Below are 13325 nucleotides of genomic sequence, written 5' to 3' on the forward strand. Positions count from 1 at the left end.
CTGAGATTTAGCCTGGGAATCTGGGTGGGACTACTGGGAAGAAGGACCTCTCTGGGCCCCAGAGTCACCAGGCAGCTAATTAATATCCTCAAATGTGAGCTCCGTGAGAGCAGAGGATTTTTGTCTGTTTTGGTGACTGCAGAGTTAGTCAAACCTCCTAGAATAGTTCCTGGCATCCAGCGGCCACTAAGCAAGGCTCCGTGGAGTGAGTGGATTATACAAGCGTGTCCTTGTCCCAGAGAATAACCCCACCGCTGGCCCCCACCGATACCCGGAGAGACCACCTCGACTCAGTACACGCGGCATCGGGGAGTTTCAGAGGCACAAGGGAGGCAGCTCAAGGCTAAGGGTGCTTGGAGCCGGGTGGTCCTGGATTCAAGTCCTGCTTCGGCTACTTACTTGCTGTGACCTTGAGCGAATTTCTCCACCTCTTGGCATTTCCAATTCCTCTTTCTCAAAGTGGAGATCGTTCTTCCTGGCTTGTGGGGAAGCCGGCACATTCAGGCCTTTGCATGAACTTACATCAGGTCACTGAACAACTCTGCTCAGTTTCTGCAGCCATTAAGGGAGTATTCGTGCTTATACCTTAGCGCTCGTGACCAGTAAGGCGACTTTATATTATTCTTTTCTTTTTTTAAGATTTCTTTTTTGTTTAGGGCGCCTGGGTGGCTCAGTGGGTTAAAGCCTCTGCCTTCGGCTCAGGTCCTGGGATCGAGCCCCGCGTCGGCCTCTCTGCTCAGCAGGGAGCCTGCTTCCCTTCCTCTCTCTCTACCTGCCCCTCTGCCTACTTGTGATCTCTGTCTGTCAAATAAATAAATAAAATCTTAAAAAAAAAAAAGATTTCTTTTTTGTTTTTAAGTAATCTCTACATCCCATGTGGGGCTTGAACGTATAGCCCTGAGATCAAGAGTTGTGTGCTCTCCCGCCTGAGCCAGCCAGGTGCCCCTGCTGTATACAAGTCTCTATTGTCTTATTAATAATATCCTTCCCTGCTGTTAGAGTCTAGAAGCACCATTCAGCCCCCTGACCTCCCAGATAGCAAGCGGTGGTATGAGACTCAATTCTGGCCAATGAACAGTGAAGGAAGTCTCTTGGGGGCTTCAGGGAAAAGACTCTTCTATCTGAAGAGCACGCTCGCATTTCCCAGCCCCACCCCATCCCTCAACACACACATACACACACACACACAAACACACACACTCCCTCCCTTGGACACTGCTGTATAAAGGCATGATGTCTGGATCTCCAGCAGCCCTCTGAAGCCTTGAGGAGAGTTATTGCCTGAACACGAAGATGGTAGAGACAAAAAGAGTCTCGGGTCCCTAATGACACCACCAAGCCACCAAACCAACCACAGAGTCACCTTCCTCCACGAACAATAAATATCCTTTTGATTTAGGTTTAATTAAGATTTCCTGGCTGGGTTTTCAATTAAGCACAGAGGAGCACAAACCGATTCGTATCTTGCTCTTTCTTTCACAATAAACATATGACTTTCGTAAATTTAGTAAGTTGCTTCAGAAAACTTCAAAGGAGGGACACCTGGGTGGCTCAGTCAGTTAAGCGTTTACCTCCAGCTCAGGTCATGATCTCAGGGTCCTGGGATCAAGCCCTGAATCGGGCTCCCTGCTCAGCAAGGAGCCTGCTTCTCCCCCTGCCTGCGTGCTCCCCCCCCCACTCTCTCTGACAAATAAATAAATACATAAATAAATAAAATCTTTTAAAAAAAGAAAACCTCAACGGAGAAGAAAAACCTAAAACCCCGAAATAACATAAACTTTGATCCAATTTAAGAAGAGAAATAATAATGGCTACATACTAGGCCCTCAGCAGAGGGTAGCTGCTGTGGCCTTATGCTCATCGAAGGCAGGACCTGAGTGGGTTTGACAGCAGAGGGACAGCTTAGTACACAGGGAGACTGAGGGAGCTCCTGAGGCCATCACCAGCTATATGGGGGTATGAGCTGGGGCTGACTGGGGCTGGAGAGCAGGAAAAGAGGAGCCAAGAAGCTGGAAGGGGGGTAGGACTCCAGGGAGGGACAGAGGGACATCCTGGGGGGCCGAGCCTTCAGGGAAGGTCTCTGAGAAAATGACTAGAGTCTCAAAGAGGGGTGAGCACAGAGGAGTAGACAAGGTGTTTCTCTGGGGCACAGGAAGAAAATGTCAGAACTTATGCTTATGCTTATGTCTTGAAAGAGGAAGAGGGAAGGAAGAAGAAGGAAAAGGGAAGAGTAACAAGATAAGGGAATGGGGGGAGGAAGAGAAGAAATCGAGCTTTTCTAGTGCCTCTCAGCAGACAGGTGTCATCAGCAAACCCCAGATGCTGAAAGGGCGGCACAGGCGCCCTCTCCTGGCCACTCTGCGTAATGCAGCCCAGGCGGATGGACTCCTGGGGATATTCCCAGACTGTGATTCAAACCAGCCCGCACAAAAAGGCCTTCCTAAAAAAGACTCCTGCTCGGAAACCATGGACTGAAGATTTAACAATGTGAGATCAGGCCAATTCCAACAAGTGCCTCTGCATATGAAGGGTGGGCCTGAAAAATGAGCGGCGGGATTAAATGGAGCCAACAGCACGCTTCTCTCATTTGGCTCTCTGTGCCTCCCTTAGGTCTTTGCCAGCTCTGACAGCTGAACACAAAGAATGTCAAAACTAGACTCTTACGAAGGGCTACACCAAGAGTTTCCAAATGTATTTAACAATGTCTGCGTAAGAAAATATTTTTAACGAGAGCAAAAATATTTGGGCGGCCATGAATACATAAACTAAAATATTTTTAAAATATTAATTCCAGGGATGCCTGGGTGGCTCAGTGGGTTAAGCGTCTGCCTTGGGCTCGGGTCATGATCTCAGGGTCCTGGATCAAGCCCAGCCTCAGGCTCCTTGCTCAGCAGGGAGCCAGCTTCTCCCTCTGCCTGCTGCTCCCCCTGCTTGTGCCCTCCCTCCCTCTCTGACAAATAAATAAAATCTTTAAAATGTGTATATTAATTCCATACCTTCCAATTTTTAAAAAAGATTTTTTTAATTTATTTGTGAGAGAGAGAGAATGAGCACAAGCAGGGGGAGCAGCAGAGGCAGAGGGAGAAGCAGGCTCCCCGCTGATCAAGGAGCCTGAGGCTGGACTTGATCCAGGACCCTGGGATCATGACCCGAGCTGAAGGCAGATGCTTAACAGGCTGAGCCACCCAGGCATCTGCCACACTTTCTAAATTTTTTTTTTAAAGATTTTATTTATTTGACAGACAGAGATCACAAGCAGGCAGAGAGAGAGGAGGAAGCAGGCTCCCTGACGAGCAGAGAGCCCGATGCAGGGCTCGATCCCAGGACCTGGAGATCATGACCCGAGCCGAAGGCAGAGGCTTAACCCACTGAGCCACCCAAGCACCCCCACACTTTCTAATTTTTTAACATTTTAAAATGCATACAACATATTCACTGTATTATAGTGCTGACCACACACACACACACACACACACACGGAGAATGCGCAACATGTTTCCTTACCAAGAGACCATAATAAAAGCAGTGTTTGGAGGTCACCAGCAGCAGCCTGGCTGTCAGGCAACAGAACTCCCGTGGTGCTCTCGATATTATAAATAGACTCCAGGGAAGTGATTTTTCAAACGTTCATGCGATCCTCCGGACAATGTTAAAAATAAAAACGTCCAGCCCTTCCTTCCCCAGATGGACCCAATCAGGACCCACAGGTGGCCCTACCGGGTAGCTAGGGGGAGCAACCCACAAAACTTTTCTTCCCCTCTTCAGATGTCTGTCAGCACACCAATCCTCTCAGCAGCTACATTTCATCTAGTATTTATTTAGTCCTTGTACTGAGCTCTGAACGTCAACTGTGTCATTTCTCAAAGTTCTAGTTGGTTCTTGTTCCAACTTCCTGGTAATTTCTGATTGCACTCATGTTTCCATAGCCCTATTTTATCCTTTTCCTATATAAACATATTTTATACCCACATCTTTTCATTCTGATAGCCACAGTGGAGGTCTTGACCTCCCACGTTTTGTGTCTGCTGACTCTCACTCATGGTGCCTCTTTTTCTGTATAGTGTGTAATTCTGTATCACGAGATAGGCCCCAACTCCACCTGAAGGAATTCTTCAAGGCTCAGTCAGAGGGAGCACTCCTCCAGAGAGGGCTTGTCCTTGTCAAGTGCACACAGACCTGGATTCACTCTCAGCTTGCTGCTTCCGGCCTTTCAGAGAGTATACTTCAGTCCCCCAGGCCCACAGGAGGGACAGGCAGTGTTCTCAGAGGAGACATTTTCCATCTCCATCCACCCCTAAGGCTGTGCCTTTGCAGAGTGGGTTTTTTCCTAGTTCACCCTGTCCCCAAGGGGCACTTTTCCTGGGATCTGGTTTTACACAAGATGGTCCCCTGCCCAGTGTTCCCACAGGATAGCCCCTATCCCCAAGACCATATGCATCTGCCCATATGTCCATGAGTATACAAGGCACCTTCAGTACTTAACTCCCCTCCTTGGCTCCCTGCTCCTGCTTTCTCCTTGCTCTGGGAGGAGTCAGTTTCCTTCCCTGCAGGTACAACATTCCTTTCAAAGGATGCTTTAAGTATTCTGTGAAGCATAAGGTAGTGGGAGGCCCTCTACTCCGCCATACTGCCCTCTCTCTGCTTGACTCAGAGACAGAACTCCAACCCCAGCTCCTAATCAGACACATAGGGTCACTGCCCCCTGCTAGTGAGAAGCATTCATGGGAAAGCCCAGAGCCTTCCTCCTGTGGTCAGCCTGCGAGCGCTGACTGAGGGAAGAGGGACCCATACCACGGGCAGTCGGGAAGTACTGCAGGCCAGGAGTGCACAAGAAGGATCTCAGTGGAAGGTTTTGCATTAAGAGGACGATGAGGATGAAGACAGAAGCAATGACCATGATGCCTGGCATTTCTAGCCACTCAACAAACGTTTATGCGGCACTTCAGGGCTGGGGCATTGTTGAACACTCCACGGGTAGGAACCCATGGAATCGGCCTAACAATATGGGTACAGACAGCAAAACTGAGGCCCAAAGAAGATCAGTGGCCTGGCCAGGGTGACAAGGAACGTGGTGGGACTGGGATCCACACACAGGCGGCCTAGCTCCAGAGGAGGGGTACTTGGTGGCTCAGAACAGAGTTCAGGAGGCTGAACTCAAGGTGTGAGCAGGGAAGAATTCTTTTCCTCACCTGTTTCGGCTTCCAGAGGCTGCCCGCACACCTGGCCCACCGCCCCTCCTCCACCTTGCAAACCAGCCCAGCAGCATATTCAAATCAGTCCTTTCCCGCCTCCCTCTTTCACTTACAGGGACCCTTATGATTACACTGCCTGCCTGGATAAGCCAGGACACTCTCCTTAGGCCCAAATCCTTGATTTAATCACATCGGTAAAGTCCCCTCTGTCGTGGAAGTGACACATTCAGCAGGTTCCTGGGATTAAGACGGGGACATCTCTGGGGGGCAATTTGCTGCCTACCATGAGTAGTACACTAGAAAAAGGACCAGCATACTCTAAAGGAATAGGCAGAAACAAACTGGAATTTTCCCACTGCCCAGACGCACCCCATGGCCCCTCTGGAAAACATCAGCGACACCCTCAGCAAGAGCGGTCCCAACCCGCCCAGCTTCGCCAACCTTTTATTTTTTTCTCCCCGCAATAGCCGTGTTTAAAAAGATCCTTGCCGGCACACAGGCTCTCCTTTGCTCTCCCACTGCTTCCTTGAAGTAGATTCAATAAACTTGTGTCTCCTTTGTTGGGCCTGGGGTGAATTCTTTCACTGCCCAGCCCGTGCGGCAGGACCCCACCCAATGCGGCTGCCCCACTTTGGTGGCCCTCGTGGGGACCCTCTGCAGCCCAGGACTCTCCCCTGATTCTCTGGGAATTTCCTGGCACTTGCGCTCAGTGAGGATCCGAAGCCCCAGGGGGATCCAGCCTGCCTGCCCTTGCCCCAAAGGGTGCAGGATTTCCCCTCGTACCCTTGGGAGGGATCCCTCCCTCCCTCTTTCTCTTTTTGACCCTTCGAAAGCCTGACCCTCATACCCCTCAGACAACACATTACGGACTCAGATGGGAACCTCCCCTGATGCCGGCTCTCAGCCACCTTCCTCCTCCTCCTCTCCACCTTCTCCCTTTGTTCCCGTGGGTCCAGCCACCATCTTGATCTATAGACACATTCCTAAGCGTCTGAGTGAATCCACCAATTCCATATATGAGTCGTGGTCCAACAAGAATTCCAGCCCATACCATCCCAGGGTCCCCTTTCCTAAATCCCCTGGCTCTGGCCACCAAGGAAGTTCCCCGAAATCATCTATCAGCATGTTAAACTAACACCATGCTCTGGTCTGTCACTGCACAGAACCCCTGCTAGACCGCCATGTCCAGGAAGGGACAGTGCCCCCCGCCACCATGAAGCAGCTACTGAAGATGAGAACTCTGCCCCAGTGCCAGAGATCCATCATTGTCCATCTGTGGCGGGGGGGTGGGGGGTGGGGAGCAGTGTAGAGGCCACCTTTAGGCAACAGACTTGAGCAGTGGAAACCTGAGTAAGCTCAAAGGGCCCATGGTGACCCTCTGGCTGAATGCAGAGGCCCAATAGACAGCCCACCTGGAAATATCCATAAGCCCCAGCTGCCCAACAGGTTACTTATAACCAGGCACAGGTACCAAAAAAGGAAAATTCCACATGTTCCCCTACCTCCTCACTCCCCCTCTTAACTATAGCCCCCAAGTCTCTCCTTTGCTGTCCTGCCCGCTGCTCCCTTGTTGTGTATCCAATAAATTTCTATCGAAAGAAAGAAAGAAGGATCCCTGCCTCCCCACCACAGTGCATCACTGATGATCTATGCTCCTGCATTTACTGTTTACACCCATCACTCTGGCCTCTGCTGGGGGAAGACAGCCAGCCCACCCTGCTGAGTCAAAAGAACTTCAGCCAGAGGCACAGATGCTAGCTAGATGCGCCGGTCAGCACTGGAGGCCTGACCCAGAACACACAGCTGCTATCAGCTCTGGAAAATTCCGATCACATGGGGGGGGGGGCACAGCAAAGGGCAAGCAGCAGCATGAAGATGGAAACAACGTGATTTTTAAAGTATTAATATCAGCGCAGTCCAATATGTAACAACATCATGGCCCACGAGACCTATCCCAAACGGAGCGCCTGGTCCTTTCTGTCCAACCAGGTCACGCCCACTCCAGGGGAAATCCTGCCAGCATGGTCTTCTAAACAAATCTACTGGGTATTCATTACCAAGGGGAAAAGGAAAGGTTCTTTCAGTGGTCACCACCTTAACTGAGGGATCCAAGTCTCCATCACAAATGACGGAACAAACAGACATTAGGAGCCCCCTGAGGTGATGTCCTCAGGACACACCGTCATGTGTGTGGGGTTCTTGCCAAAGATGCTGAGTGTGAATCAAATCAGAGGAAGTAGTCCGAAAACTCCAGGTTGTGAGACACTATGGGACAACTGGCTTGGATTCTTCCAAATGTCAACGCCCTTTAAAAAAACAAAAAACAAAAAACAAAAAACAAGAAAAAAACAAGAAAATGAGTAGAGAGGAGGATCAGTAAACTTCTTCTGTAAAAGGCCACAGAGTCAATATTCTAGATTTCTGGGCCATAAAACCCATCTCTGAAGCCACTGACAATATGCAAACCAATCGGTGTGCCAATAAAACTTTATTTACAAAGAGGCTGTGGGCAGGATTGCTGGGCTCTGTAGATTAAAGGATATTAAAGAGGCACGCTGTGCTCGCTTTGGCAGCACATATACTAAAAACAGACGCTAATCAAAGGCAGTGCATGATCCCTGAGCGGATCTTAGATTAAAAAGAATAATAAATAGGGGCACCTGGGTGGCTCAGTCAGTTAAGCCTCTGCCTTTGGCTCAGGTCATGATCCCAGGGTCCTGGGACTGAGCCCCCCATCGGGGCTTCCCCCCTCTCTCTGCCTGCCTCTCTGACTACTTGTGATCTCTCTCTCTGTCAAATAAATAAATAAAAATCTTAAAAAAAAATAACAACAGCAATAATAAATAGCTAAAAAGGACATTTTGGGAATAACTGGAGAAATCAGATTATGAGATATATATTAAATATTAGTTATATATTAAATAATATTGGTATCAATATCATTATTATCAATGTTAAACTGTTCAGGTGTGATATCAGTGCTGTGTAATATATGAAAATGTCTTTGCTCTCAGGAAACACTGGCTAAAACATTTAGGAGTAAAGTGTTACATCCATAACTTATTTCCCAATTGTTCACCAAAAAAAAGTGTATACATATATAAACACATCCATATACAAGAATTAAGACAGGGGCACCTGGGTGGCTCAGTGGGTTAAAGCCTCTGCCTTCAGCTCAGGTCATGATCCCAGGGTCCTGGGATTGAGCCCCACATCGGGCTCTCTGCTCGGCAGGGAGCCTGCTTCCCCCTCTCTCTGCCTACTTGTGATCTTTGTCTGTCAAATAAATAAATAAAACCTTAAAAAAAAAAAAAGAAAGAAGACAAAGCAAATCTGCTGGAAGGTAATAACTAGTGAACTAGGCGGTAAAGGGTATGTAACTGATGACTATCCCATTCTTCCTTTCATTTTTAATAATTATTGTTTTAAGTTTATTTATTTTTTTAGTAATCTCTACTCCCAGTGTGGGGCTCGAACTCATGATCCCGAGATCAAGCGTCACATGCCCTTCCGACTGAACCAGCCAGGTGCCCCTATACCATTTTTTCTTTCAACTGTTCTGAGGGTCTGAAATTTTAAAAAGAATGGGAGAAGAAAAGTCTCCAGAAACTGACCCTTCCTCCCCACTCACCTCCCACCTTGAGTACTGGGCTCACCAACTCCCTGAATCCAACCTCTCCCTATGATTGCCAAAGGGATCCTATTAACATATGCCTCAGACCCTGTCCCTCCTCCGCTGATACCTTCTGGTGGGACCCATCCACTCAGGAGCAATGTCCATGTAGCCATTCATCAAACCTACCAGGCAAACTCACCTCAGGGCCTTTGCATGTGAGAGAATGCTTTTTCTCAGGTACCTGCACTGCTTGTTCCTTTCTCTCCTCCTATTCTCACTGAGGTCTCCCTGACACCCCATGGAAACTTCCAGCCTTCCCCCAGACAGTCCTCTTTTTGCCTCCCTCATGTTTTCTCCAGAGCAAGTACTGCTAGCTAATATAATTCACATTTTAACTATTATTTTGTTTACTGGCTGGCTATTCCCTCACCCCATCCCCGCCCCAAGAATGTAAAATTCCCAAGGACAAGATTTTTTTTTGCCTTTGCTTCTTTTCTGTAACCACACCATCTACACAACAGCCATATCTTGGTGCCACCCACTGACTTAACATTTGAAATCCATTCACTCCTCATAACAACATAAGTATTATTTACAGCATAAATGCACAGAGCCTATACACAAAATAACAGCGCCTACCTCGTAATTTGTGAGGATTTAAGGATGGAAGGCCAGTGAAGTGCTTAGCGTAGGGTCTGGCACAAAGCCGAGTGCCCATTAAATGTTGCTATTATATAATACCCATTGTACAGGAGAGAAAACCGGAGCTCCGAAGAGGTAAGTGACTCCGCCGGGGGGTGGGGTGGGTTGTGCAGATGAGAACCCATGCCAGTCTGACCCAAGAAGCCACTTTCTACACCGGGGCGCTAAGACACATCACACGGTTTATGGGAAAGCCAGGGGCAGGAAACAGAACCTCGCTCTGGGATTCAAGCCCTGACCCTGGCATAGACTCCACGTGTGACCTGAGCAATTCACTTCTGGTCTCGAGGCCTGTTTGCTATAAACTGGGGAAGTCATTTCCCCTCCCTGACGTGGGGACAAAAACAAGTGAGGGTCAAAGGAGAGAGCTTATAGGAGAGCACTCTGGTAACTTTCTCCATTCTCAGATCCGCAACTCTGGCAGAGGCCCCACAAAACACCAACGGACCCAAAATTCTGCAAACTTGTGAGTGCACCCACACTCACAAGGAATAAAGGTACGCTCCCCTTAACCATCTGGCCTTGCTGCTCCCGGCTCCCCCTCGACATCATCCCTGCGGTCTGGTGAGGTTTTCCTCACCCTTCAGATCCCCGCCCAGAGGTCTCCTCTGCCAGAAAGCCCTCCCTGAACGCCATGCCAGGTCAGGCACCTCACCGCCCAGGACAAGAGGGCAACTGAAGCACGGGGTGGGGTTTTGGAACTCAAATTATCTAAGAGTGGCCCGGCAAACCACCCGGTCAAGTCTCTCCTCAGTCCCGCCCCCAACTCCTCTCGTCCTGGGATGTCCCACCCATATTACTCCCTTCTCCCCTACTATTGGCTCGTCTGGACGTCAGTCTCCACGCGCTCTCTTCCTCTATTGGTTTGTATTCCCAACCCAGGGGCCAGCGTCCCGCCCCGCTCCCTGCCCCACGCCTGAGCGGACTATTGGACAACCCGCATGCCCTTCTTCCAGGATCCCTCCCTATTGGCTGTAGGACTTTGCCGGTTCGGGATGTGATTGGTTGTAAACAGAAGTCCATCCCCTGAGCAACCGCCAGAGAGGGGTTGGAGAATGAAAAGGTTGGAGGGACGTGGGGTCAAACTCACGCTGAGCCGGCGGGAGGCAAATATAGGTCTTGAAGAACTCGCTCCGGCGGGCGGCCTCCTTAATGCGGTTGGCAAGCGGCTTGCTGACCTGCCGGATGCCCAGGTATAGCAGCTTCGCCATAGGAAACGCGCCCACCACCATCTTGGCGGTCGCACGGGGCACGCGCACCCTTGCTGACTGGGCGGGGCGCCTCCGATCTCTCCCTCCCCCGCCCTCTCGTGCGTGCGTACGTGCGTTCGCTCGGGGGTGGAGCACCGCAGGAGCGCTCCCTGATGTCACCGCGTCGACGCTGACGCCTGACGTCCGATCGCTGAATATGCAAATAAAGGTGGAAGTGAGGCGGGCCAGGGGGCGGTGCCGTTAAAGGGCTGTTCGCGGGAGCGTGGTTGGATTCCCACGCCCGCCTTGGCTGCTGTCGCCGTGTTCCTTCGTGACGTCTTGTACTTAGGTGGCTTCCCCGCTTAAAAGAGGCTCTTAATTAGTCCTAATTAGGGATAATGAGTCCCAGATACGCTTTCCTCTCAGGTTAGAGCTCTCCCTGGGAATAAGAAGAAACCGGCCCTGTAGTGAAACAGACCTGGGCTGGGATCCCAGCTCCGCCATTTACTTGCTTGTGATGTTAGGCGAGTGACGTAACCTTTCTGGGCATCAGTATTCCCACCTACAAAATGGGAACTATAAGAACACCTTGTTGGGTAGTTGTAAGGCTTGCATGCAAATCTTGAATGTAAAAACAGTGAGGGAACCGTGGTAGGTGCTTAGAATGGTGCCAGGCACAGTAAGCCCCCGAGAAGCAGCCCTTATTGCTCTGCGGGTCTGAACACAGTCCTGAGGGTGCATTTCATCCAGAATTAGCGAATCCAGCCCTTTCCTGAGGAACTGACCAGCGGAGGCCCAGAGGGGGCCGCGGGAGAAGGTCTCTCAGCCCCCAGAAGGTGATGGCCCCGTGTCTTGGCTGCTAAAGCCACACCCGTTCTCAAGCAGCCCCACTTCCTCCACTGGTGGGCGAGGGTCCCCAGGGAGCTGGCTCAAGAAGGAGTTTAAGGACATGTTTCAGGCTGTCGTCCTTTAGCCATCAGGGAGCAAGATCATATAAACAAGGTCAGGAAAGGGTTGAGAGAAATTTCTGGATGGCGAGTCTTGGTGGGTAATTGAGAACATCTAAGAGGGAAAGGAGAAGAGAGAGGAGCAGAGGAGCGGTGTGTAGGCGGAAACCCCATCGGGGCCCCTCGGCCTGTAGGGCTTTCCTCAGCATCCACTCCAGCTCCTTTGTGTCCTTTTGTCAAATCCCTGACACAAATAGACCTCCATTTCTCCATCAGTAATAATGATGGCACTGACATGCATGAACCCAGATATTCTAAATTCCTTAAAATACCAAGACTCCATAAAAACAACCTTCCGGGGCGCCTGGATGGCTCCGTCAGTTAAGAGTCCGACTCTTGATTTGAGCTCCAGTCATGATCTCAGGGTCGTGAGATGGAGCCTGGCAGGTCAGGTTCCACACTCAGCTGGGAGTCTGTTTGGGATTCTTCTTCAGCCCCTCCCTCTGCACCGCCCCTACTCCCTCTCTAACAAATAAACAAAACCTTTTTAAAAAAAAAAAAAACAAACAAACAAAAAACAAAAATAAACAAAAAAAACTAACCACAACACTTTGCAAGATCCCTTCTGGACTGAAGGTGTGATAGAGCTTGGTCTATTCAAGGTCCATTATCTCCTTGGGATACCCCCCTTCCCATTTTACAGACGGGCCAACTGAGGCCAGGGGAAGAAAAGGATTTACCCAAAGTTCCAGGCATAATCAGGATGGAGCCAAGGCTGGGATTTCTTGAGTCCCAATCAAGTCATCTCCTGATTCCTGAGGGTGGTAGTCAGGGGGCCTAGGGGCCTACTCGGAGGGTGAGGTTCCCAGGATGGATTTAGGAAACCTCCAAACTGTATGTGACTTTTTTTCTGTTTATTTCATTGCTGTTTCCTCAACTCCTAGAAAAGTGCCTGGCACACAGTAGATGCTCAATAAATATTTATTGAATGAATGGGAATGAGCATTTCATGGAGGAGTGGAGTGCAGGCTTTCATCTGATTCTCCAAGGGCACTGTGTTCCAAAAGGTTCTGGCCCCTTACATCTCCATCCCAGTAGCTTTATGGCTTTAGGGTGGGAAAATTACTGGGCCCCATAGATCCCAGGCTTCCCTCTTTTCTCTCCGCACCCAGTACCAAAGCCCCAACTTCCTGCATCTCAGAGATCCCCCCTCCCTTCCTGTAAAACCATTTTCCTCATTAAGTTTTTTTTTTTCCTCTCATTCCCCTCCACCCTCCTCTTCCTCTCTCTGAGAAGGGTTTCCAGGAACCTCTTCTGGGAACTTCTGGGACAAGGGCGGGTGTGTATGTGTAGGAGGATCTTCACATCTCATCAGGAGCTCGGAGCCTATTATACATCCATTGGCAGGAAGGGAGGGAGGTGACCTAGCAGAAAGGGCAAGGCCTATCCAGAACTGGGTGCTTGCTCCTGCTCTCCAGCCTGGTTATGGAAGCATGCCCATTCCTGGTGATCCCCGAGGGCCAGGAGAGGGAGGGTGACCCCATCAGCCAAGGCGGGCAGCCTCGGCCACCCTGGGGCATGGGAACAGAGGCAGAGATGGAGAGGGGAGAGGGAGCCCAGGATAACCCCAGCGCTGACTCACCAGCTTTGTGACCCTGGCCTAGTCATTTGGCCTCTC

General features: G+C 50.1%; 1 protein-coding gene across 2 annotated transcripts in view; it reads right to left on the reverse strand.

Moving 5' to 3' along the window:
• The window catches only part of OPA3 (outer mitochondrial membrane lipid metabolism regulator OPA3), a 69332-nt gene extending 58530 nt beyond the window's left edge, over positions 1–10802 (reverse strand). For both annotated transcript variants that reach the window (XM_032838969.1, XM_032838968.1), the window contains exon 1: positions 10601–10802. In XM_032838969.1, coding sequence (XP_032694860.1) covers positions 10601–10742 — 142 coding nt within the window. In that variant the 5' untranslated portion in view covers positions 10743–10802. The remainder of the gene's footprint in view (positions 1–10600) is intronic.
• Positions 10803–13325: the final 2523 nt, after the last annotated feature.

This window comes from Lontra canadensis, unplaced genomic scaffold (genome assembly GCF_010015895.1).
Source record: "Lontra canadensis isolate GAN:19392208 unplaced genomic scaffold, GSC_riverotter_1.0 scaffold107, whole genome shotgun sequence".
In the NCBI taxonomy this organism is placed as follows: Eukaryota; Metazoa; Chordata; class Mammalia; order Carnivora; family Mustelidae; genus Lontra; species Lontra canadensis.